Source organism: Peromyscus californicus, unplaced genomic scaffold (genome assembly GCF_007827085.1).
Source record: "Peromyscus californicus insignis strain IS unplaced genomic scaffold, ASM782708v3 Scaffold_16__1_contigs__length_79575227, whole genome shotgun sequence".
Taxonomy (NCBI): domain Eukaryota; kingdom Metazoa; phylum Chordata; class Mammalia; order Rodentia; family Cricetidae; genus Peromyscus; species Peromyscus californicus.
The window spans coordinates 57,561,847-57,587,882 of record NW_026294458.1 but is presented as its reverse complement, the minus strand read 5'-3'; the positions used below and the strand labels follow the sequence as shown (position 1 = coordinate 57,587,882).

At 37.8% G+C, this 26,036-nt stretch overlaps 1 protein-coding gene and 1 long non-coding RNA gene across 2 annotated transcripts in view; one reads left to right on the top strand and one right to left on the bottom strand.

The window, feature by feature from the left end:
* The window catches only part of LOC128112172 (uncharacterized), a 168,060-nt gene extending 156,257 nt beyond the window's left edge, over window positions 1-11,803 (bottom strand). Inside the window, exon 1 of the long non-coding RNA XR_008218867.1 lies at window positions 11,588-11,803. This is a non-coding gene — a long non-coding RNA (uncharacterized LOC128112172). The remainder of the gene's footprint in view (window positions 1-11,587) is intronic.
* A 100-nt stretch (window positions 11,804-11,903) lies between these two features.
* Hspa13 (heat shock protein family A (Hsp70) member 13) lies at window positions 11,904-22,069 on the top strand. The gene is made up of 5 exons (XM_052741014.1): window positions 11,904-12,034; window positions 13,520-13,860; window positions 16,223-16,436; window positions 17,745-17,912; window positions 18,876-22,069. Exons 1-5 carry the CDS (start codon window positions 12,010-12,012, stop codon window positions 19,541-19,543), a joined length of 1,416 nt encoding a protein of 471 aa, XP_052596974.1. The 5' UTR covers window positions 11,904-12,009; the 3' UTR covers window positions 19,544-22,069.
* Window positions 22,070-26,036: the final 3,967 nt, after the last annotated feature.

Below are 26,036 nucleotides of genomic sequence, written 5' to 3'. Positions count from 1 at the left end.
AGGACTTAAGAGGAACAAGGATTCTTCACGAAAAACAGAACAAACAGCTAAAAATTGAAAAGGGATCTTAGAAGTGGAATAGGGTCAAGTTGGAAAGCCTTCTTCATTGTGTAACAGAGACACCTGCTGGTCACTAAATAGTTCACCGCTCAAAGCCCCAAGTACATTTGATCCTTTGCTCTTCCTACCACACTCCCACACAAAGTCTTTAATCTCCTGGAAACTCAAAGCATAAACATGAGGAGCAAGCCACAGGAAAAAGATAATAATGAAATGAATTTCATGTATTTTTATACCACATCATGATGGGGAAGTGAACTCTGCCAGCTAAACAACTATGTTAATTCCATTTTCCCGAAGCTGTGTTGTATAGTACCCCTCCAGAAGACATATAACAGTGTATCGTACTTCAGCCCACCACAGAGGAAGATGCTGCTTTGATTTCTGGAGGCACACAGTAACAGCATGGTCGACAAAAAAATGAAAAATTTTACAACAAATATTTCGAAGTCACTTGTTTAGGAACTTTTATGTTTGAAAGCAATATAAACTGTGAGTACACAGGAGTTCTGAAAGTCCATCTTATACTATTTTAAGGGGAGTAAACAAACTGACTTGCTTTTCACAATCTAGAACAACACACAGAACTAGTAAGTCAGATAATATACCTGACTGGATTCATAGTGTACACATGTGAAGTTGCTTAGCTTAATCAACTAACTCATCAATTAAAAAGTATTTATTCACCTTGTGTTCAGTACTGCACTTAGACACAGACGCAGAACTACAAGAAACTCTCTTTTCAAAGAGCCCAGGTTTTAATTGGATATATCACCTATTTCACATTAATAATAGTGTGCAATAAAAGTCAGTATTTAATTATCAACTAAATTAAGCGATGATTCACCAAAGCCATGGAGAAGCTCCTACATGAGAGCTGTGCTACTCGGGGCAATGGTCCCAGTGGAAATGAGCTCTGAGCTCTTGGCATGAGCAGAACAAGCTAGATTTGTGTAGAAGAACATCTAGGGAACTTTATTTCATGTGATTTCCAGAATCTCATCTTCACTGAGGAACTGAAAGGGAGTTATGAAAAAACACTAGGAGTTACAGAAAAGGGACAGTTGTCGAAAAATATTGTGGGTAAGGAATATGTATCTTTAAGCAGAGAGTGCTTTGTGGGTCTGATATGAAATGTTTTTCTGTGGGATAATGCTTTTGTACACTGGTTTAATAAAACGCTGATTGGCCAGTAGCCAGGCCAGAAGTATAGGTGGGATAAGCAGACAAGGAGAATTCTGGGAAGAGGAAGGCTGAGTCAGGAAATACCAGCCCACTGTCCAGGGAGCAGCATGTGATGACACACAGGTAAAGCCACGGAAAACATGGCAACGTATAGATTAACAGAAATGGGCTGAGTTTAAGTGTAAGAGCTAGACAGTAGTAAGCCTGAGCTAATGGCCAAGCAGTTATAATTAATATAAGCCTCTGTGTGTTTACTTGGGGGACACGAGTGGGAGAGATTTGTCCTGACCACTGACCAGCTGGGGCACAGGAAAACTTACAGCTACAATGTTTGGCTTGAAAGAATAGGCCAATGAAAAGAATTCTTGAAAGCCTGACAGTAAAATTTATATTTGATGCATTAAAGAATAAGATGAGTTTTGAAAAATTCAAGGAGAGAAACTTAATAAATTTAGTCCTTAAGGAAGATTAGTTTGGCAGCAACATTCACCATAAGTGGTCTAATATGGATTGGTTCCACTTGAGTGGAACTTTGCTAATAATATTTGGATTCAAAATTCATCTACAAAGAAAGCATTTCATATATCTTTATATATTTTACAGGATGGTTAAATAATTTATTTGGTGTCTCCACGAATAATAAATGAGGAAGACAACTAAACAAGAAGTTTAACCAATAAACCAAACCAAACCAAAACAAAACAAAACAAAAAAACAGATTCCCAAATGTTTCTGCCTGCTTTTTTCACTCTGTGATAGAAGAAAACAGAAGGATAATCACCATTCTGCTTTTGTTCATCTAGTCTCCTCAGGAAGGGTAGGGATATAACGATATGTTACTGTTACGGTTCTCAGGTATAGCACACATACCATTTCACTTCCTCTTACAATACCCGGGCCAGAGAAGCATTACGATCTTCAGTTTAGGAAATAAGTTCTCTGAGGCTCACAATGAAAGGGAATGAAAGATCCCTCCTATTGGATATTGGGGTGTGAAGCCAGGTCTTTCTGGTCCCACAGCTTGTGGTCTCCTACATCATCCTACCCGGACAATGATTCTTGTTCCTGCTTTGTTAGCATAATGTCACATGTCAAACTCAAAAGTTACTTTGAGCCACATTGATATTATGACAAACTGCGGGTGAATTTCTCCAGCAGCAATCATGGAAAGCATGAGTACTGATAGCCAAGTCTGGCCAAGGAGTCAAATGGCAGAGTTCCAATTCACAATTACAAAATTCATTCTATGCATTCTAGAAACACAATGGAGCCTGGCATTGAATACCAGATAAGAACAGCCAAACTATCTGATACATTTCTAGGCTTGCTTTAGTTACTTCTCCGTTTTAGAGGTATCACTCCCATAACTCTACATTCTGGCTTAGTTCCACAGTACTTCATACGAACCACTGACTAACTTTTCAAGGCTGCCTTTCATTTTTCATGATTTTCACTGTTAATAATGATGATATTCCTATTTGTATAGCAAATAATCTCTGATTTATAGCTTCTAAATAAGTAGGAAAAGGGTGCGAGCTTCTAGCTCTCCAGGTGCATAATCCTTTATGATTTCTATAATAATAAGCAGGTGCACAATCCTTCATGATTTCTATAATAAAAAGCAATACAGAGAAGATAAGTCAGTTGACTTGAATGGCAGAACATGAAGCCTCTCATCCCTCTTACAGATCCTAACCCATAAATAAGAACTAATATTTCACACATCATCAAGTAGTCCAAATTACTGCATATTTGACTGAGTTTTAAGGTTGTGACATAAGACATCGGGAGAACCTATACCTCTAGAAAAGCACATCTTAGATAAAATAAAAAAGCCTCTTAGACAGGTTTAAAGTCCTGCTGCACTAAATTCTAAGCTCCTAGGAAGTTGAAGAAAATCTCCAAGGAACTAAAAAAATGAATATTCTGAAACTCAAGAGGAAAGCCGAAAAGAATTCACAAAAGCATAGATGCCCTGGAGGCCAACGTCAAATTCAACACATCAGATCTTGGATCAGGGGCAAGGAAAATGATGGTAAGACTCACAGATTAGGTGGAAACCTTGGGACCTTGGGAAGAACGATGTGGGTCCAAGTTTCCTGCCCTGATCAAGTTGGATCATCTCTCACATTCCTTCTGAATTAAAAAAAAAAAAAAAAAAAAAAAAAAAAACAGAATAAAGCCAGACAACAAACTTCTTAGAAATAATAAAGCAAATATATTTGTCCAGAGAAACTGCATAACTTTAGTACAAAGCTGTAATAAAAATATTAGATCAGCTGGGTAGTAAAACAGAATAGAGCTAGAAACAGACCTATGCACCCTGCAACTGGGTAGATAACAAAGAAGGCCATTTAAAACACTATAGGAATTATGTTCAGTAAACAGTCCTAGGCTAATATCTATAAAGAAAAAAGGAGTAGCATCCTAACACACTATCAGTTCAAGGATGATTAAAGACCCAATATGAAAGTTGAAAAGAGATAACATGGAAGAATATCCTGGTGACTTTGGTAGAGGTAAGTAGTTAATGACATACAAAAGGCAAAAATTATAAACTCAACTACATTACATAATTAATAATTTAAATAAACTTAAAAGACATGAAAACACTTGGGATATTTACAACACATATGGTTTGTTAAATACTGGTACTTAAAATATAAAGAACTGCCACAATTTGGAAAGGAAAATTATTAGAAAAATGTACAAATGTGTATGAACAGACAAGGAAAAAAGAAAATAAACACAAAAATACTCATTTTTTCCTAAAAGTTAGGCAAATTCAAATTTATGTCACAGAGACCCATCATTCTCCTTTCAGGAGAGAAGAAAATACTGGCAAATACGATGGTGTTCTGTTGAGGTTTCTCCTTTCAGATGACTCCAGGCTGTGTCAAGTTGACAGCTAAAGCTGTCGATGTCAACTTGACACAAAAACATACCACTTTAAAGTGTACACTTTACTTCCTTGTCCTCGAGTCCCATGTTATTATAATAGTATAAAATAATACACCTTTAAAAGTGCCACAGTCTTTAAAAGTTCCAGTGATTAAAAAGTTTAGTGTCTTTTTAAAGGTCCAAAGTCTTTTCACCTTGGGCTCCTATAAAATAAAATACAAGTTAAATACTTTTTATTCCATAAAATAACCTAGGCATAGAAACAAATCAAAGCAAAGCAAACCCAAAGCTGTGGTACTCACTCACTGGGCAGTCTTCTGGCCATCCACAGCAAACATAACTTGTCTTATAGGCAAGAGGCCAGTTCCTCTATACACCTAGAGATTGTCCCACATTCCTGGCATCTCCAGCATCCTGTAGTCCCATCAACCAAGGATGCATCTTCACCACTGCTCCACAGGGGTTCCACATGGGGGCAGGCCTCAACTATTCTGCATGACCCCATCATGCTTTCAAAACCATCTGTGTGACCTTACATAGTATTTACCAAGTTTGGCTGTGAGCTTGAAATGCAGCCTAGCAACTCCCCAAAAACAAAACTCACAAACAGACAAAACAAAACCAAACACCCACCACTTGTGTGCTATGACTCTGAGAAAATACTTTACTATTTTTCCAATGATATACAAAAAGTTTCACTTCAGTGGTGCTAATGTTTTAGCAGCCACAGCTTATTCTTTAGTCCCAGCTGATTGGCACACTCAGATTCTTAGGCAAAATACCACACAAAGGACCCCAACCCCCATTCTGATAGAGTCCTTCCTTGCTTCTGAAACCTTACCAGTCAAGCTTCAATGGGCCACATTTCTCTCAGCATTCTTATCTTCCAAGTTCCTACACAATGTCTGTTGGAAAGCTTGACCCCTGGTTTGAGGCCATAAGGGGGTGTAGCATTAATGGAGGAAGTACACTAACAGGAACAGATATGGAGATTTCCACACCTTGACGGCCTTTCACTTGGCTCTCTCTGTGTCTTTGTAACTGAAGATGTGCTGCCTCAGTTTCCTGGTCTGTAAGTTTGCCTATTTCTTGTTGCCTGGCCTCCCAATGATGCACTCTCCCCATGAAACAATAAGCCCAAATAAACCTTTTCTTCTATAAATCACCTTTGTCACGGTGTTTTCTCACAGCAATAGAAAAGTAACTGATACAAGTAGAAAAAGAAATGTGGTCAGGTCCACCACAGCAATGCCCCATTCCTGGTCCCAGTTTCTGTTCTACCTGAATCCAGCTAGATAAATAACCATGTGATAAATAACCATGGCTAAAGATAACTTAGCGGGGACAGGATTTTCCTGACTTAGGCTTCGAAGTCATAGCCCATTATTGAGGGCAGGATCGTGGAAACGGGAACCATGGAGGAATGCTTCTTGCTGGCTCCCTCATCGGCTCATGCTTAGCTACTTTTCTTATATGGCTCAGGACAACTTGCCCATGGAATGGTTCCAGTGTAACCAGAATGAGCTAGGCCCTCCTGAATTAATTATAATCAAGACAAATCCCACAAACCTACCCAAGGCTAATATTATATAGGCAACTCCTCAGTGAAGGCTTATTTTTTTTAAATGGCTCTATGCTATGTCATGTTGACAGTTAAAACTAACTAAGTCAAGCCATGGATATAATCTTGTACGTATAAAATATTATAAAAGATGAACATAAAAATGCTACTTGGAGTGGTGGCTCACACCTGTAATCCCAGCCTGGGACATGGAGCCAGGACGTTTACAGTGAGTTTTCAGGCACTCTGATAGTAAGCACTGTTTTTCAGACCAGCTTGGACTATGGAGTCAAGACACTGTCTCAACAACAGAACAGAAAAAAATCAACAAAACACGCAGCAAAACAAATGTAAACACTGAGCGAAAGGAAAACAAAACAGTCTAAGAAAAAAAAAACTCAGTAATTCTAGTGAGCAGAGCAGAAGGCACGGCCATTTTCTGAAGCATCTCTAAAAGAAAACCATCCTCTGAAACTGCAAAGGGCAGACACACGAGCAGACGCAGAAGGAAGCCACAGAGTGATCAGCATAATTTAGGAGTGGAACACGTTCTTCTACCCTTGAGTTTATAACAGAACAGCTTGTCCGTCATATGTGCTAAAGCCACAACTAGAGAAGATTCTGTTTTTGATAACAGTGGTCCTCATGGCCAGCAATGTGATAGAATAGTGCCCCCATCCCACTCTCTTCCATCATAGTACACAGAGAGGAAAAAAATGTGTGTAAGCATCTACAGCTGCTGTTCTGTCATTATTTTCTCATGTCAGAGCAGAAACTAATTCTTAGCATCTAGAGGTGACAGCTATTTTGATCAATGAAGCAAACTAAAGGCATGTATCAGAATTTAATAGTTTAAATGTTTTAACTGGTAAAGTGATTCTAACAAACACTATATCACAACAGCCCAAGTGTTAGTTTTCCTTGGAATAAAAGTAACAAAGTCTGTAATGTCCATTGAAGAAAAGTATTTAGAAGTCCTCATTAAAGCAGAAACACACCTTTTTCCCAGACAGACATTCCACCACTGTAAAGATGTGCATTTTCCTCTAATCAACACGGGAAGTTCAAGTTTTACGCGAAATTTTAAAGGAATTATAACAGTCTTTGGAAGGAGATGAACTGGCTGTAAGCTATGAGGAAAAATAGATGAAATCAGAGAAAAACGTTAAAAGAAAAACTAAGCATATTTTGTCCATACAGATGTATTTATGATAAAGTTCCACTGATTAAAGCAGTATGTTACTGCCCTACAATAATCAAATGAAACAAATATCAAGAAAAGGTCTACATGACTAAGTATGTGGTTTTGTGTGTTAGTTTGGTTCTCCCTTAAGAACTGAACCTAGAGGATCCTCCTTTTGAGGCAAGCAGCTTACCACTGTGCTGCATCTTTCTTTTTTTTTTTTTATTTTGAGATAGAATCCTGCTAAGGTATGTAGGATGGCTTTGAACTTATTCTGTATAGCACAACTTGGTCTCAAATTCCTGAGTACACAGGATTACAGGCTTGTCCCACCAGAGGCAAATTATATATATGGCCTATGTAGCATTAAAACATATAACAAGTAATTTTATGCAGACTGGACATACTGTTATGTATTTATTTAGGAACACACATGCATGCACATGTACATATGTAACAATAATTCACGGAAGAAAAAGGTTGTGAATTTGAAAGAAAACAAGGAGGGGTTTGTGGGGGAGTTTAGGTAGAAGAAAAGGAAAGGGGAAATGATGTAATTATATTATAATCTCAAAAATAATTCAGAAATAATCAGTGAGGAGTTGGTTGTGGTGGTTTACACTTATAGTGGATGCTATGGTAGGAGGATCAAGTGAGTGAGTGGGTGGGAAATACTGTTTCAAAAACAAGACCAAACAAACAAAGCAAAAACAAACAAACAAAAAGTATTATAAGAAATAAAACGAAAATAAGCTATTAAATTGAAAAGAAAGGAAGACTAATCAATAAATATTAATATAATTAGCAAATATTGAAGAAGATGGTTGAAAACTTAAAGATAAATATCACAATATATTGTAATATTCTTATGTTAAATCTGTAATTTGAACAAGATACATAATAAATACATAAAAAAGTGTGACAAACTACAGGAAAATATGTATCGTATGTATTATAAGCACAACTGTTGATAAAACTGTATAGGTATGTTACATATATCTGTGCCACAAAAAAAATCAAGAAAATACAAGATAGAGGGAAGCAGGTTAGTTTCAGAGTCTTCTTGACTGTGATGTCTAAACTTTCTGCAATATGTTATCTAAATAAATGTTTTCAGCTGTCCTAAAATTTAGAAGAAAAAAATCCACACTAAAAAAAGAATAAATCTATGGCATCAGTCTAGTTTACTAGGTACTCTGAGCTCATCATCTTCATGAATAATACAACTCATTACTAATACTTGAAATTCTTCAAGTAGACAGCATTGAAATAAACTTATCATCTCTGGAATATTGCTGAAGGTAAGTTCTAGGAAAAATACAATTACTTTTATTAGCATCTATATATGATATAACACTATTATATTATATATTTTAATATAAATATTAAATTTAAGTGTAATGAAATAAATAAATATGTAGTGTTAAAGGTAGTTTACTTATATTGAAATCAACTCACTAACAATTACATTTCTCTTTCCTGCTACAGTAAAAATAACTCAAAAAGAATAAAATATTTTCTTTAACAAATCTAGTAGAGCTGGATAGTTGTAGCTCAGTGCTAGAATATTCACCTAGCATGAATGAGGTCCTAGGTTCAGCCTCCAGTATAATAATGCATCCCACAAGAATTGTATGTAAATCATAACCTAACATCACATCAAAAGGTCTCTTTTTACAAAATAAGTGTTTCTTTGAAGCAGCTGTCATACATAAAATGGAAGAACAACTTTAGCTATCTTTATATTATAAGCATTTTGTTTGCATACACTTATATAATTTTGATACTGAAGTAATATGGTGTCTGAAAACACAGGTAATTAGAAAAAGCACATACAATAGATATAAAAATCTCTTTTAGAAACATTTATGATGGTCTCTATCAACACACATCCCTTCAATCACTCATTTAAAAGCATCTAATCTGCAAGTAGGGCATGCTGTGGAAATACTTAAATATGCTAGATCCTGTTGTAATCTATAATTAGCCATCACTCAGACACTTAAAGATCTCACTTAACATGCTTTTATATGTAAACCCTTTTATTTGTGTTTACTATTTCTATTCATTCCTTTTGTGACTATATTAAACATTTACTATGAAGTTAGTCATACTCTAGGAAATGATCACACAATAGAAAACAAAACAACTGTATTTATAAGTCTACTTTCTCCTTTAACTTGGGCATGCTCTATAACTAGTAAAGAAATAATGCAGTTAAACACAGGAATAGTAGGTGTGCCACATTTCCTATCCAATCCCATTGCAGGCACTGTTAATTAATTGTGGTAGCTATTCTACTCTTGAAGTGTTCTTAAAAGCCTTTTCATTACAGTAGTCAATCAATTCCAATAAGAAAGAAAGAAGATAACGTAGACATTTCAGTCTCAGAGTAGCATGCAGAATGGAGGAGGCAAACTGTGACTCTTACTTCACCAAATAAGGGGAAAATGAACAAATCCTCTAGTCAGGTAATGTAGACATCAATGTCATTTTCTACCTATTTTCCAACGTCAGAAACTTGTTCCATATATTCTGTTCTTTTTGTCCATCCTTGAGTGAAAGCAATATCATTTATTCTCATCATGGCAATAACTGGAAGGTTATATCTTCATCCATGAGTCAATATGACCATTTCCTATATGCACTTCCTAGAGACCTTGAGTGAACAGCTGCGACTCTACTCACCAGGACAGGTTACTGTAATTGAAATATTTTCCTTTTAGATCATGTAGATTGTTCTGGATTTACTATAATAAAGGGCCCAGAATTATATGGTTTAAGATAAGAGAAGTTTATCATTGCAGAACTATAAAGAAAAAGTGTAAAGTCAATGCCACCAGTGCCTCAGGTCCTTCTGAAGCCCATAGGATCATTCTTTCTTCCTCATTTCTACTGTTACGTAGGCATGAGCCACTCAATGCTTAATGCCATTGGTTATTATATGAAATCTTTTGTACCTATGTCTTAGCCATTTTCTTTTAAAGAGGACACTAATATTAAAGGGACAACTATATCATAATATCTAATTACTTGTTCCACAACCCCACTTGCAAATAAATTCACATTCTCAGGTACTTAGTATGAGAAATTCAACTTATTTTATCCTCATTAATATAAAAATACATAATCAAAGGAAAAATCAATTAGAAAAACCATCCCTGTTCAACTATCAATTTATAGTATATATACAATAGAGACAAATTTATTAAAGTTAATCAAAAATATAAAGGGAAAGTCCCAATAAGGAAACTTACCTGTCAAACTATCATTACCCATAAAAATCATCAATTTGATGTTTGAATTATGCTTTCTTCATAAGAATTTTGGTGAATAGTACTTATAAATTCATGTGTTTCATATTTCACATAACGAAGTATTTAAAAATACAAAAGTGTTTTATAAGGGATCTCTGTTAGCCATAATTCAGACTTAAAACCATAATATATGTATATGTGATAATGTCTATTTAGATTATAGATAGATAGATAGATAGATAGATAGATAGATAGATAGATAGATAGATAGATAGAAAGATAGACAGACAAACCGACCAAATTATGATAAAACAGGGGGATAGCTAGACCGGTAACAGAGAGATAAACAGGAGATTTTACACAAGCAGAATGCCAGTAGAGGCTTATTCTCACAACAGGTTGACCTGTTCAAGTGGAACTTCTTGAATTGCATCTAAGACAGAAAGATATTTACACCTCTAGGACCTCATTTACGCTTCTAGGACCTTAAGTGTTCATGAACTTTTCCAATATTAATAGTAAAATCATTTTCAGAAAGTCATTAGAGTATATAAAATATTAGACAGTGAAAATCAGGTTTTATACACTAAAAGGCACAAGTACCTCAATAGTTGTGGTTACTCTTTTCAACTTGATAGGATTCAGAATCATCATGGAAACATTTCCTCACTCTGCTTTCTGACTCTGGATACAATGTGAAGGCTGAAGGTCCTGCTACCATGACTTCCTCAATATGATGAACTGTATCCTTTAACTTTGAGCCGAAATAAATCCTTCTGCCTTCTTCAAATTGATTTGATAACGTATGTCATAGCAGCAAGGAGAAAAGTAACTAATATGATTAGTTAGCACATGTGATAGGACCTGTCCAGGAAGACAATTCTGGCCATTTATGATATAGTTAGTAGAAGTAGGGTTGTTTCATATTTGTTTTTAACAGTATATTTGAATGTTAGTATTCGATTAAAAAATGTGCCCTTGCAGTGTTGGATAAACCTCATTCCTGAACATCACTTGAATTAATTTACTGTCAACAACAGCACCCAGCTGGCGATGATATTAAGACTGGTATGTCTAAATATTTGATATGATCTAATGACTTTCTGAAAATGAGTTTACTGTTAATATTGGGAAAGTTCATGAACACCTACGGTCCTAGAGGCTTAAATCTGTTTCTGTCTTAGATGCGATTCAAGAAGTTCCACTTGACAACAGGTCAATCTCTCCTGGGAATCACAGTGCAAAGAGCAGGTATACCAGACAGTCCTGTAGGACTGCATCACTACAGAGCCTCTTCTAGGACTACTAAGGGGACTTTGGAGGGCTTACGAGAACGCTATCTAGAATCTCGATTGCGAGCAAAGGAATAAACCGTAAACGGAGGCGGAACGAAAAAAACTTGAGGTTTGAATCCCGCGCCAGGCTGGCAAGGCAACCCACCTCAGATTCTTAACAGGTCTTCCTTCTTACTCCTTCCAAACCCTGGGCAGTCCAGAACTACAGCTCCCACAATACAACGCGGCGAGGCGGGGCTACGGGAACTGCTGTAAGGCCAGTAGGCTCGCGGCGTTTGGGGTTTAATGAATGACAAACTCTGACCTTTCCCGGAGGCGGCTCCCCAACGAAGCCTGGTTTGTTGGGCCTTCGTGAGTGGAGAGGCCGACTATTTCCTCACGGGCCTGCGAAGACTCCACCCCGCGGCCTCGTGGTAGATGGAGTCCCTGATGTGATGGGAGCCGTAGTTCCTCCGTCTGCCTCGGACTGGACGGACTACACTTCCCAGGAGGCTGCGGGACGGCCGGTGGGTAGGGGGCGGTGCCTCCCGTCGGTACAGTCATCTCTCTGCTCGTTCGGCGGGACTGATGGCCGGAGAGATGACGATTTTAGGTTTGTATCCCGGGGTCCCTGCTGCCATGGCAGTCGAAGGGTTGGTTTGAGGAGGTCTGGATGGGCACGGGGGGGTGGTTGTCTCAACTCCTGAACCCAGGTCACGCCGCCGAAGGGAACCTGAAAAGGCGGCTGAGGCTGTTTGAGCTGGTGGGGGCGGGGCGCCTGGAACCGGGGGTCTGGCTGATGGAGGCCTCTTGGGGGTTCTGCCGCCGGCCTCATCTCTGAGGGACCCGGGCCTCGGAATGAGTTCTTTGCAAAAGACCTCCGTCTTGAATTAGTAGCTGGATTCGGTTCTCTGGAGGCTGCGAGAACCCGTCGTGGATTGAGAGGGGGGTGCGGATCTGGAGATGTAGACTCTTGGGCTGCACTCGGGGATGATGAATTGGGAGGGGATTCTGGTCCTTGTGCCGTGTAGCTGGATTCTCTTTCGAACTTAACCGTTTGGGGATTGCATTCCCTTGCTAGTGGTGGTGAAATGCTTTGAAGATTTGTCTGTAGGTTAGAAGAGACAAGTGGGTAGGCTCTTGATCTGCTATGAGCCAGGCGTTGCTTTGAACTGAGCTCGCAATTGCCAACAGCAAGCACTACAGACTGACATTCTGGATTCTTAGCATGAGACTGAGTGGAAATGGATGTATAACACAGACTAGTGAAACCGAGTAAGACATTAATTCCGAATTCAAAGCGATGCCCTTACTGGCTTTGGGGTACAATATGCATGACGTTTGTATTGGATCTTTTGTTTGTTTGTTAATTGATATTTGCTGAGCCTCTGCTCTTGCCGTGGAACACACAAACTTGTGAACAAACTTGTCTTAAGGAAACTTCCATGTTGTTGCTCTCAGGGTTAGCACTTATATACTTTCCTAATTACTACCTCTTTGAGAAATATGACCTTAATTCATACTTAAATATGCAAAGCACTCAGTGAGCTCTGTTAGGAGGTAACAGTAATACCTAAGCAATTTAAAAAATCAGTGCATCCAACTTATTTATTTTATCCTTTTCAGTGGATAAAGATGATAATCAAAGAGGTTAACCTTACAATACCAAAACTTTTGCTGTGAGAATTTCATAATGGAATTTCATTTTAGTAATGACAGATAAAACTGTTTATGAAGCTATCAATCTAAATAGCAATAGGTCAAGAAAAGTGGATTGTGGCCAGCTTTTGCTTCATATTTATATTTCCATTCAGCAACAGCCTAATTATTACTGAAATACCTTTACATTTTATTCCTTTATTCTCATACAATGAAATACACAGAAATACAGTTGTGGGGGCTTTTGATTGTTTTTATTTTTATTTTTAATTATAACCCATTGAAATATGTGTGACTTAATATTTAAAAAAGTAGTTATTAGTCCTATAAAGTAAAATATTTTGTTTGCTTCAGGAGTGTTATTGAAGAGATGTTGCTGTAGGAATGGCACATAGTAGTAGCTCGATAAAGATGTGTCTTTGACTTGGTCTGTTTTCAGGTTCAGCTGTGTTGACTCTCCTCTTGGCTGGCTACTTGGCACAACAGTATTTACCATTGCCCACTCCAAAAGTGATTGGCATTGACCTGGGTACCACCTATTGTTCCGTTGGTGTCTTTTTTCCTGGGACAGGAAAAGTAAAGGTGATTCCCGATGAAAATGGGCATATCAGCATACCCAGCATGGTATCCTTTACTGATGGCGATGTGCATGTGGGCTATGAGAGCCTGGAACTGGCAGATTCAAACCCTCAAAACACAATATATGATGCTAAAAGGTTTATAGGGAAGATTTTCACCCCGGAAGAGTTGGAGGCTGAAATTGGCAGATATCCATTTAAGGTATGACATATTTAATCTAAACTCTGTGTCAGTGTATCATATGATTTCTGTTAATGCTTTGGCTGCACATTGCACATCATTGTATCTCAACTGTATTTAACTGTAAGGGAGTTGTATTCCCTCACTAAGAAATTTCACAGCAGCTGCAGGGTGAATAAACTCAGTAACGTCCCAGTTAAGGAAGTGGGCCTCGATGTGTGCCTGTTCTGCCATCCTCCTAATAACCTGTTTGTTCTTTCAAGATATTTTAGGAAGGATGAGGAACCCTCCTAGGTTGTGAATGGAAATTTTCTATCTATGTACATATTTGTATACATATAACTATGTACACTTGTTTTGGTGTTTTCTGGCATATTTGAAATGCAACAGTGTGTCATAGACATTAAGGGGATGCACCTCACTATTTTTAATGACTGTGGAACTACTACTTTCTTACATAATTGATCTAATTCATCAATATCTCTTACATTATCTTACTTTCCTGGTATCATACTAACTTTTGAAGTTCCGTAAGATATATATGTATATAGATAGATAAAGATATAGATATACCTGTGTAAGTCAGAAATTGTCTGCCATGTAGAATTGATGAGTTGGATATGTGTGTGTGTGTGTGTGTGTGTGTGTGTGTGTGTGTGTGTGTGTGTGTATGTATGTATGTTTAAAGAATTTTATTCATATTCCTTAATTGTACACCAGAAAGATTACATGCTCTTACCCATTATTTTTTATCGAGTAGGTAGTATGACATTATTTACTTTTTGAGGTAGGTCTTGCTATGTACCCAGGCTGTTGTTGAACCTGGAAGCCTCACCCTTTTGAGACCATAGACCTGTGCCACCATGTCCAGTTTGTTTTGTTTGCCAATCCTCAAATGAAAAATGGCATTTTGGATTGACTGTTACTCCTTTGCTTTCCAGCAAAGTTATATTTACTGGTGTTTTGTTTGTTATTGTTGTTTTTGCTTTTGAAGCAGGATCTCAATTAGTAGACTTGTCTGGCCTAGAACTCGCAGATCTTCCTGCTTCTGCCTCCTGTATTTTTATTTTATTTAACGATGCATTTCTTCTTTTTTGTCCTGTTTTATTTTTCTTTGACAATAAAATATGTTTTTGTTTTTTGTTTTGTTTTGTTTTGTTTTTCGAGACAGGGTTTCTCTGTGTAGCTTTGCGCCTTTCCTGGAATTCACTTGGTAGCCCAGGCTGGCCTTGAACTCACAAAGATCCACCTGCCTCTGCCTCCCAAGTGCTGGGATTAAAGGTGTGTGCTACCACCACCCGTCTAAAATATGTTTATGTGGTTTTTTTTCACTTTATTGTCTTTGTGTTGCATAATTTGTTGTTTCTTGTCAAAGTATTAGGCATTCATGAAATCTCAACTTTAGAAGAATGGCCTTGATTCTTATGGTAATCAGTAGGAACCTTCATCCTTTCTATTGGTTCACTGGTTTGATCATTTTTTGTTCTTTTGCTTTTCCATCTTAATGCTTTTATGTATTTATTTGTAAGTGGTTTCTCTTTAACATTTAATTTGTTTTCGTTTATCCCGTGGGGGACTTTTATTCCCAATTATGAAGTGCTATTCCAAATGGATTAGACTCCCTGCACAGTTACATCATCATCACAGCTGACTGAGTAAATTCTCACCTCCTTTGTGGCTCTGCCTCCTATAGTTTTCTTCCCTGTGGTTTTAATTTGCTGTCCTCAGTGACTAGGTAAGAATACAAAATACACTATCCCCGAATCACCAGTCTGTACATTGTTTAAGAGGAGTGTGATGAACTCTTGCTCTGCTCTTTTCACCCTCACCCAGACTGCGTATCATTCACCTGTTCATTGCACATTTTGTCTGGCCTTTACTCACTTAGCGGCTGTCCTGGTTATCAGGTGTTGCAATGTTTTTGTTGAGATTTTTTTTTTTAACCAAGTAATGGCCCCAAGTGCAGTATTAGTGATAACAGCTATTTGAATATGTTGATGAGAAGCTGTACAGTGCTTTGGCTAAGTGAAAAGGTTTCCACTGAGGGTCTTGAAACATTCAGCTCCCAATAAAGCGAGTCTCCTGCATGTCATCATTCATTCTTCCAATAAGTATGTAGTGAAAGGATTCTAGATTCCTGTTAAATTCTTGACTTTCATTTGGTTATTACTGAAAGCCATAACATGGATTTATTTTATAAAGTTTTAAGTGTCAACAATCAGGAAACGCTAATCTGGAAAAACGTACTGGATAGATTCTAGTGGATTGTATGACTTCATAAAGGTTTTTGTTGAATAAATCCAGTATGTACATGTGAAAGTAAATGCATGTATGTGTATACATGTATATCTTGACGTTCTTGTTTTTCAAATCTCATTCACAGGTTTTACACAAAAATGGAATGGCTGAGTTTTCTGTAACAAGTAATGAAACCATCATCGTTTCTCCAGAATATGTTGGGTCTCGATTATTGCTGAAACTGAAGGAAATGGCAGAGGAATACCTTGGAATGCCAGTTGCCAATGCTGTCATTTCTGTACCAGCAGAATTTGACCTAAAACAGAGAAATTCAACAGTTCAAGCTGCCAACCTTGCCGGTAATAGCACCCTTGACTGATGTGTATTTTTCTCAGGATTTTGTTAGGACAAAAGTCTTCTGCAGCAAAAATTACCATTTTGTAAATCAACTGTAGGCACATAAACTATGTGACGGATGAATTAGCTGTCTGCTTATATATTTGCAGATAATAAATATAAACTCTGTAGTTTAATATTAAATGTTTATATTATGGGGGGAAGCAGTCTGGGGATGGGGATGTAGCTTTCTGGTAGATTACATTCTAGAGCAGATAAGGCCTGGCCAGGGTTAAATCCTCCAGGACACACATATCCTCAAAAAAAAAAAAATAAGAAAACAAACAAACAAAAATTAGGTTAATGAGGTATATGACAAAGACTGGGAGAGAACATGAGTACCTCTATACCTCTGTTAAAAGATATGATCTCTTTGTTGTTAAGGTGACTATGTTTCCAGACTTTCCAAGATGAGAAGAATGTAACACCATCCTACAAAATCTGTTTTTGTGGTGCTTGTTTTCAGCTAGCAAGAAGCATAGAATAAGCCGGAAATGTCACTTTTTACTCTGGGAACTTCTTATACTCATCCTTACCTCTTCACTAATAGTAGCTGTATCTCCTGCTCCTGATGGATGGCAGTCAAGTGTCCGCATTCATTCCCACTCACTCACTGGGATAAATCACGTCTTGTTCAGAGCTCCTGGTGCAGACTTTAACAGAAAGTAACATGAGTGGAAGAAGAAAGGGCCCGAGGGTAGTCAGCACAGATGCCTTGTAGAATGATCAGGTATGCCCCGCTGAAAGAGGGACACTTAAGTCTCTGACTCTAGGACCCTGACATGACCAGAGCAGAGTGACCGGTTTTATAACTAAAGGGAAGGGCTTAGAATCCTTGGTAGAATTCTTCAGACTTTGAAATGTTGTTGTGGCTCCTGAAGTTCATGCCATATTTCACAGAGAACACTTGAAGGGTGGATTTAGTTCAAAGCAGGGATCTTAATCAAGGTAACGTGATCTTTTGCGCAAGATCAGCTTATCACAGTTCCATACTCTATATTTCCCAGTACACTGTCAATATTAGAAAAGGTTGGAAGAGATTTTTTTCAGTTGTTAATAAAGTGTCAGCTTACTAACCTCGGGCTTTTCCTTGCTTACCGTTGTGCTCTTTAATACTAATTTGAATTACACTAGTGAGAGGAACTGCTGTTTTCATAGCCCTGTCTTTCCCACTGCGCTTGTCCCTGCTTGGTGAAGTGCATGTTAAAGAAGAAACAAGCATGTTGTTCTCACAAGTTGGGTAGAAAGCTTTGCTCTCCTGGGTCTTTCAGGACTGAAGATCTTGAGAGTGATAAACGAGCCGACGGCAGCAGCTATGGCCTATGGGCTCCACAAGGTCGATGTCTTCTACGTGCTGGTCATAGACTTGGGCGGAGGAACTCTTGACGTGTCCTTGCTGAATAAACAAGGAGGGATGTTTCTAACACGAGCAATGTCTGGTAAGACAAGGACAGAATTGAAGAGGGCCAGGCACGTGGCCCTTAGTACGCCTAGCATGTAGCCCGTTGGTTTGGTTTTGAGAATATTTTGTGATTTTCTGTGTAGTGTTGCTCCTATCTGTGTGCGGATCACAGCCAACTGTTAAAATCAAATGGCTAGACTTCCACCAAGCCAGATAAGGAAGTTCCTTCAGGACTTTCCTGTGAGGGTGAAAGAAGCATTGAGGAAGAAAACTTTAAAGTGAAGAGTTTCAGATCAGTTCATCTGTTTTATGTTTCATAAAGTAAATGTCTTCAGAAATGCAATTTTAATGTCACTGAAGAAATAAGTTCTTTCCCTTTAAATCTTTTCAAGATTTTTGCTTTGTGCTTTTTAGATTATAAATGTAAGGGTGTTTATGTTGAATTGTATAATTGTTCTAGCATTAACCAGATTCACTAGAGCCAAGATACATATTGAGTTTATATTATGTTTTTCTTTCCTATAGAACTATTTCTATTAAGCTTTTAATCATTAACAATGAGATAAAATGTATGTTTACTGTTAATCATAAAAATCGTTTTCTTCTGTTGAGAATAGTAACTGTTAGTGTTTCAAATAGCTGCATAACAAGGCAATCTATGACATTATTCTCTTGTTGTCAAAAATTATTTGATGTCATTGAGATACTTCCTTTTAAATCATTTAGATTTTCCAACCTTGCTGGCAGTGTTTATCAATAGTAGATGATGGATATAGACACAGTGGGAGTGAGGTAAAACTGCTTCTAGATCTGTAGAAGCAGATAACAGCTGTCCTTACCGTTTAAGTTAAAATGATTTTAACATCATTCTTCTTAGTCAATACATATGTTAATAAAATCTTAATATATTATAGGATTTATTATTCTTAAAATATGCTAACATGCAGAGTACATATTTATGTGCACATATGTATAACAAAGTATTTAATTGTTCTTGTAGGAAACAATAAACTTGGGGGACAAGACTTCAATCAGAGGCTTCTTCAGTATTTATATAAACAGATCTATCAAACATACGGCTTTCTTCCTTCCAGGAAAGAGGAAATCCACAGATTAAGACAAGCTGTGGAAATGGTCAAATTAAACTTGACACTTCATGAGTCTGCCCAGGTATCAGTTTTACTCACTGTCGAGGAAAAGGACAGCCAGGCACCTCAGGATAGTGACGCTAATCTGCCAAAAGACCAGCTTACCCCAGGGGATGGTCACCATGTGGACAGAGTGTTTAGATCTGGCCTTTCGGAAAGCAAGAGTGGAAAAAGTCAGGTCGTGTTTGAGACAGAAGTATCACGCAAGCTCTTCGACACCCTCAACGAAGATCTCTTTCAGAAAATCCTCGTGCCCATTCAGCAAGTGTTAAAAGAAGGCCACCTAGACAAGACGGAAATTGATGAGGTGGTTCTGGTTGGGGGCTCGACTCGGATTCCCCGGATCCGCCAAGTCATCCAAGAGTTCTTTGGAAAGGATCCCAACACGTCTGTAGACCCCGACCTGGCAGTGGTGACGGGAGTGGCCATCCAGGCGGGCATTGATGGCGGCTCTTGGCCTCTCCAAGTCAGTGCTTTAGAAATTCCCAATAAGCATTTACAGAAAACCAATTTCAACTGAACTCGGGGGAGTGCTGCTAACTGTGATCTGGTCTAGTGATTTTGATGCTCTCCATTGTGAAGCCTCCTTCCGAAAAGAAGTACATGAAATAGCTCACAGATTACCCTGAGGACATTTATACAGGAAAATTTTGCATACAGTTTTATTTTAGAATTGAATATGACCAGATGAGTCCTGTTTGTGTTTGGAGAACTCTCATCGTGTTTCTAAAGTGACAGAGTTGAGGTTAGATGCTTCTCTGGATTCTGGAAGTAGGTAACCAGTCACACACACTATTCTGGAAACAGTAAATAGTGCCAACTGTAAGGCCCCCAGTTTTTACTGAATTTTATTAGGGGCTGATAGTTCTTTACTTGGTTATTACCTGTAACTCCTAATTTGGTCTATACTTGAAGGACTGTTGATGTCAGGTCTTTACATTGGCTGGGAGATAGCAGTATTATTAAACTGCATAGATAGTATTCATCGACTGCCATATAAATTGTACTTTCAAAATTTCACTTTTTATGTGTTATATTCTCCTAATCTACAGATTTTAAAGTGTTTAAAAGATCAGTTTTTCTTCCTAAAATAGCTACAGATTTCTTGAGATCTTTTCTGCCAGATAGTAGAAATTCCTGGTTTATATTATAGTTCCTTTATCTTCAATGTGTCATTCTCTGCTTGGATTTTTACAATTCTGCTTGGTAAGAAAAAGGTAGGGTGTTATCAGTTGCCTTTTCAAAGTGCTCTTGTCACGATAAAGCTGCATTCCTCTCTCGGTTTTTGCTATCCAGGACCTTTGCACAGATCAGATATTGTAGCAGTTATTTGTATCTGGTTATGTTGTTTTGTTTCCTTTTTTCCCAGGGCCAAACTTAGAAGTGCAAGAATATAATCCAACTACTCTGGAAACTAAGGCAGGGTGCTCACACCAAGTTCCAGGCCTGTCTGGGCTACCCAGGATGTTCTAGGCCATCCTGGGCAGTTTAGTGAGACCCTGTCCCTATCTCTGAATAACAAGGGAAGAGGAGAGAGGGAGGTAGGGAGTGATCGGAGGAGAGAAAAGGCAAGGCAGATGGACACAGGCCAGCGAAGGAAACCCAGCAGTTTTTGTGCTGGCCGTGTTGGAAGGTACGGATCATTTTTTGCTTTAATGGAGGCATGTAAGAATTATAGTCTGGCTATTTTATTAAGCTAAAGTGTAGCCTGTTAACACTGTTGTGAGAACTGAGACAATTTCAACAAGATGAAGCTCTTCAGCTTCCCAGAGTATAAATAATGCTGAAAGGTGTTATTATTTGCAGCTTTATAAAAGTGTTGCTCAATAGTGAAGTTGCTGTTCAATCATTTTCATGCACCAAAAGTGTGCATTAGGTACAGAGAAAAATAGAAAATTCTGTGCTTTCTTTTAGAACTAGTAGAGAAAATGCCAAAGACAAGCCCTTAACATCGTTCTGAAAATATTCAAGACTATGAATCTTTGATTTTATATTGAAAAGTATCTGTGTGAACATGTTTGAGACTCTTAAGTATTCAAGTTATGCTACAGTCTCCACATGCGCTTTCAACTTTCTCTTAAGCCATTTAGGGTTATAGACAGCAAACTTGAATATCTCAGATAATTGATGGTTCTCAAGACATGAACAAGAACAATTTGCAGAATGGACCAGATAAATAATACAAAAATGGGAAGGTAAATAATTTCTGTGAAAAAATAGAATAGTGGTGTTGGAGTTGGGGATAAGTAGTTTCCATCCTCTTCTCTAGTATAGTTGCAATGTTAAAAAAATGAAGGGAATTGTCTTCAGTCATAGGTGACAGAGTTATGTATACCTAATCTTGATATCAGTGTAGTTTATTTCAAAGGTACAAATGTTAAAATCTGAGACCAGTTTTCATAAAATGAGCCTTTTAGTTGTACATTTGGCTACTGTTTTTTTGAAGTAGGTAGCTTTAAAAATACTAAGTGATAAGTAATTTATTTTGTATCCATGTTTTGGGACTGTGTTTTCACTCAAACCACTAACTTAACAAATACCACTGTGTATAATATGAACTCAGTATAACAGTTACTGTATAGAACAGATTGTGCCTCTTAAATATGTGTGTACAGGTAATTCACATTTTGCTGTAAACGCATACCATTTTGCAGTTTTGTTTTTAAACTTTATTTTCCACCCATGACTGGGGTGAAGTATATTTTTGATGTATATAAATACAGAAGAAGATAGAGCTGATGCAATGCGTACAGACTTTGTAGAGAGTGATCTAATTCCGGAAGTATCACATCTTCCTGCATCCTATACGTCTCCTTGGATTTCTCCTATATTTTCCGCATATTTCTAATTTAGAAGAGCCAGTTCTTCTATGAACAGTTTCTTTAGAACTCTGATTAACAAGCCATCGCTTCTAACTAGTGGAGTCAAGTGCTGACTTGATCCACACAGTTAATAAATCTGCATACCATATGTCATCTTTCAGTTGACAGTTCATACTTCATAATTTTCTAATAAAGTTTGTGTCAATCTTTTGGACAAAAAAACATGTTTCTTGTCTTAAGAAATTCATTTCATTGTATCTTAAAAATAGGCCCTTTTGTGAGGCCTGAATGGATTTAGAATACGGGTTGCTCTTGCAGACCACCTGGTTCAATTCCTAGCACCGCATAGTGGCTCACAGCCTTCTATCACTTTAGTCTCAGAGTATCGGAACACCCTCCTCTGACTTCCAAGTTGTATTAGAAGATTGTGTAGAAAGGAGGAAGGGAAATAAAAAAGAGAAGTTGGTAAATATTGAGAACATTTTTTAAATACTCTTGAAAGAAAAATATCATAGGGGTTTGAATACCTCATATTTTAGTATTTTAGACATATAGTGTTGCTTTTACCACAGAAACAATATGCTTATTAAAATATTATATCCAAACCATGGTAAGTATTACAAGTCAACAATTTTCTCTCGAATGTATACTGACAGTATCTCCCTGAGGTTGATCCAGCCTGATCGTTAATATTGTTTTACTCAAAGGCAAGTAATTAATATAAAACATTATTTTAAACATAGTAAGATTCAGTAAGAATAGAATTACAAGCCAATGCCTCTTTTTATAAAAGCTGCTCAAGGGCTTTTCTGAGTCCCCTTCATCTCATAAATTGGACAGTTGCTCAGCACATATGCGTACATAAGTCTTTATAGCATATGAATCTAAAATACATGCTACAGAGACTGTGCTGCTAACATGTCATACAAAGTTTGATTAAAACCAGGCACTTGACTTTGAATAGTACTTTTCTAGCAAGTGACATCAACTTAAGGAATTAAACTAAAACTTAAGGAATTAAACTAAGTATGGTCCAAGCATGATGAAAGTATATGCATGGGATGAATGCACACAGAAAAGTTGCATCTAGATCACGCAGGCAGGTAAGAGGTTGAGAGGACAGGGTTTTATTGAGGAAGTGAATACAGACAGAACCTTGAGTAATGTAAAGAAAGATGGTTTGAACAGAACTAAGAAGACTGAGCAGAGACCAGGATGGCTGTGAAGTTTGACACTTAACTGGTACATGCACCAGCTCATACCCAGAGACATGCTTCCGAGCATCTCTCACTGCTGTTATTTTTAAATATTGATGCACTACAGTAATTTCATTCAGGATAGTCAACACACAACCAAAACAACTCATTTCTTTGTCCCTGAGTATTGTTATTCTAGTGTCTATTGTCATTTGAAAGAAAAGTCCTTAACAATGAATCAAATTCTGTGGCACCTTGAATTCCATAATTCTGGAGTCTAGAACAACCATCCTGCAATGTAAAGAAAATAGAATTGAATAAACCATAATTGATTTTCCACCTCACCTTTCCAAAGGAAAAGTTTAAGCTACCACATGAATTATTTCGGTTCCAAATGCAGATACTACTTAGTGCAGGAAACAATTTTCTAGCATTCTTGTATCAATAAAATATTCCTCTAATTATTTTGGAAAGTGTTTTTTATATGTTTAGGAAGAACATTTCATTTTGTGCATAAACAAAAATCCTTGCCCCGTGGTAAGTAGTGTATTCCATATGTCCGATATCAACCTGCCAAGGAATTGGGTTTTTTTTGTTTTTTTTTCGTTTTGTTTTTACAGAGAAAGAAAATGTACCTGCCTGAATCAATGATAGGATGTAATCTGTGAGTAATTGTCAAGATGGTACAGCAAAAACAAAAAAAACAAAACCAAAAAAAAACCACCTCCTTCCTGATTGTGTTCAGCACCAAGTTATCATCTTAAAATCAGTGGAGGCTGTTGCTTCACCTAAAATGAGAACTTTGTTTTAAGAAGAAATCACAAACAAGATAGACCAGCTGCCGTTGTCCAACTCTGACCAAATTAAAAGTAAAATAATTCCAATGGTCATCTTTATAATAACCACTTCCAGTTCTAATTTCCAGATACTGTTACTCATTCTTAGGCCACATTTTTTTTCATTTATTCTCTTATTCAAAAGTGTTGGTTATATCAGTTCTGTGTATCAGATATTATCCAGGTTCTGGGGATGGAATGGTCAATAAAAGAGACAAAAACAAACAACAAACAAAAACTAGGCTGGTGAAATGGCTCAGCAGTTAAGATCACCTCCTCAACTGCCAAAGGACCTGGGTTAGACTGAACACCCACACAGTGAGTAGCTCACAACCATCTGTAACTCTGGTCCCAAGGGACCTGACACCCTCCAAGGGCACTGCACTGCATGTATGTGGTCTGCAGGCATGCATGCAAGAAAAAACAAAACAAAAAACAAAAAAACCCTCATACACTTAAAAATGAAAGGATAAAGAAACTAAACATGAAAATCTCTGTGTAGAGATAACACTTAAGGGGGAAAAAAAAGAGGATGCAGCATATTAGAGAAAAAAATCATAATGAGTTCTACTGCATGCTTGGGCTGAAACCTGGCCCTTTCCATGACTTATATTTACATAGGCCTTGGCTTTTAGATGGTTTCCTTGGTTGAATAAGCTTTTCTTTTCAAGAGCTGGAAGCTTGGCTGTGTAGGGTCTTGTTTGAGGGCACCACTCCCTTTATTCCATTTAGCATCAGGTCTTTCTTTTAACTTGTGATTTCCTTGAGCACAGGACTTGGCTACAACACTACATTCTCTGGTGCCCTTTGTCTCTTTAAACTAGTTTGTATTTCTCTTTGTCTAGCTTCTTCCTTTTCATTGTAGATCTGCATAGGAATAATCACTAACAGCCAAGTGGCACAGTCAGTACTAGGCAGTATTGAAATCTCCTCTGCCAATGATTTTAATCCAAAACTTCAATTTAGCTTCTAGCAGTTTTCTTTTGGACAATGGCAGAAAGCAGCCACATTCTTTGTTAAAATATCACAAGAATGATCACTAATATTATTCCCCTCAGACTACTTGAGCTTGTCGTCCCTAGTCTACATTGCTCTCAGCACTACTGTTCCAAGTTCATACTACTGAGGCCCATTAAGCCCCATTTCTGACATTCAACCACTTCAAGAGATCCAAGTCTACATTTTTTCAAAAGGCAGCATAGCAATATGTAACTCCCTGGAACCAATTTCTGTCTTCACGACTGTTCTAATGCTGTGAAGTGACAACATAACCAAGTCAGCTTATTTAACAAACAAAAAATCATTAATTAGGGCCTGCTTGTAGTTTCAGAGAGTTTGTCCGTGATCATCTTGGTGGCAAGTGTGGTGGCAGGTAGGGCAGCATGGTGTTGAGAGTTTACATCTGGTCCACAAGATGGACACAGAGAGTAAGTGAAACCTGGGCCTGGCATGTGCTCTTTAAACCAGAAAGCCTGCTCCCAGGGACACACCTCCTTCAACAAGGTCACACCTCCTAATCCTTCCTAAACAGTTCCACCAACTTAGAAACAAGCATTCAAATACATGAGCCTATGGGGGCCATTCTTATTCAAACCACTGCACTAGGTAGTGTTTATAATGATTGTAGTTATTTAAAGTACTAGAGGTCATCATTTCAAGAAAACAGATTGAAAAATCTTCCCCTTATACAATATGCATGCCAAGGGGGTAGAGATAGAATGAGCCAGAAGCCATATAAGTAAATAGACAGTGTTCAATAATGGTAAGCTTTGGAAGACCAGAAAGAAGAAAAGTTATTGAAAGGAGAGTTTCCTTTTCAGTAGGTTAGTTTAAAAAGGCTTGACGTGGTAAAGGAGTCTACATTGTAGATTTTAGTAAGTAAGCACTCTGTGAAAAGGGAACTAGCTACTTGTGTCAAGGACTCAAGACAGGAGCCTTCCTGGCAGACCTGCAGAATATCAGAGAGTGGAAGAACACGTAAGAGAGCAAGGTGCCTGAGCAATGAGGCAAAGCATTTCGTGGAAGAGAGATTGCCAATGTCAAATGCTGAGTCTGGTAAAGTGAAGGTTGAATGGGGGCTGTTTGTGAACTCCATAAGGCATGACCAGTAGAATGGCAACATCAAAGGCCAGTTAGAGAGAGTCCAACAATGACAGAGT

Bases quoted from the DNA above. Each gene is read 5' to 3' on its own strand.
- Hspa13 (XM_052741014.1), top strand. From the start codon at position 12,010: ATGGCCGGAGAGATGACGATTTTAG. The intron at 12,035-13,519 runs GTTTGTATCCCG...GTCTGTTTTCAG, and splicing joins CGGAGAGATGACGATTTTAG to GTTCAGCTGTGTTGACTCTC. The intron at 16,437-17,744 runs GTAATAGCACCC...TGGGTCTTTCAG, and splicing joins TCAAGCTGCCAACCTTGCCG to GACTGAAGATCTTGAGAGTG.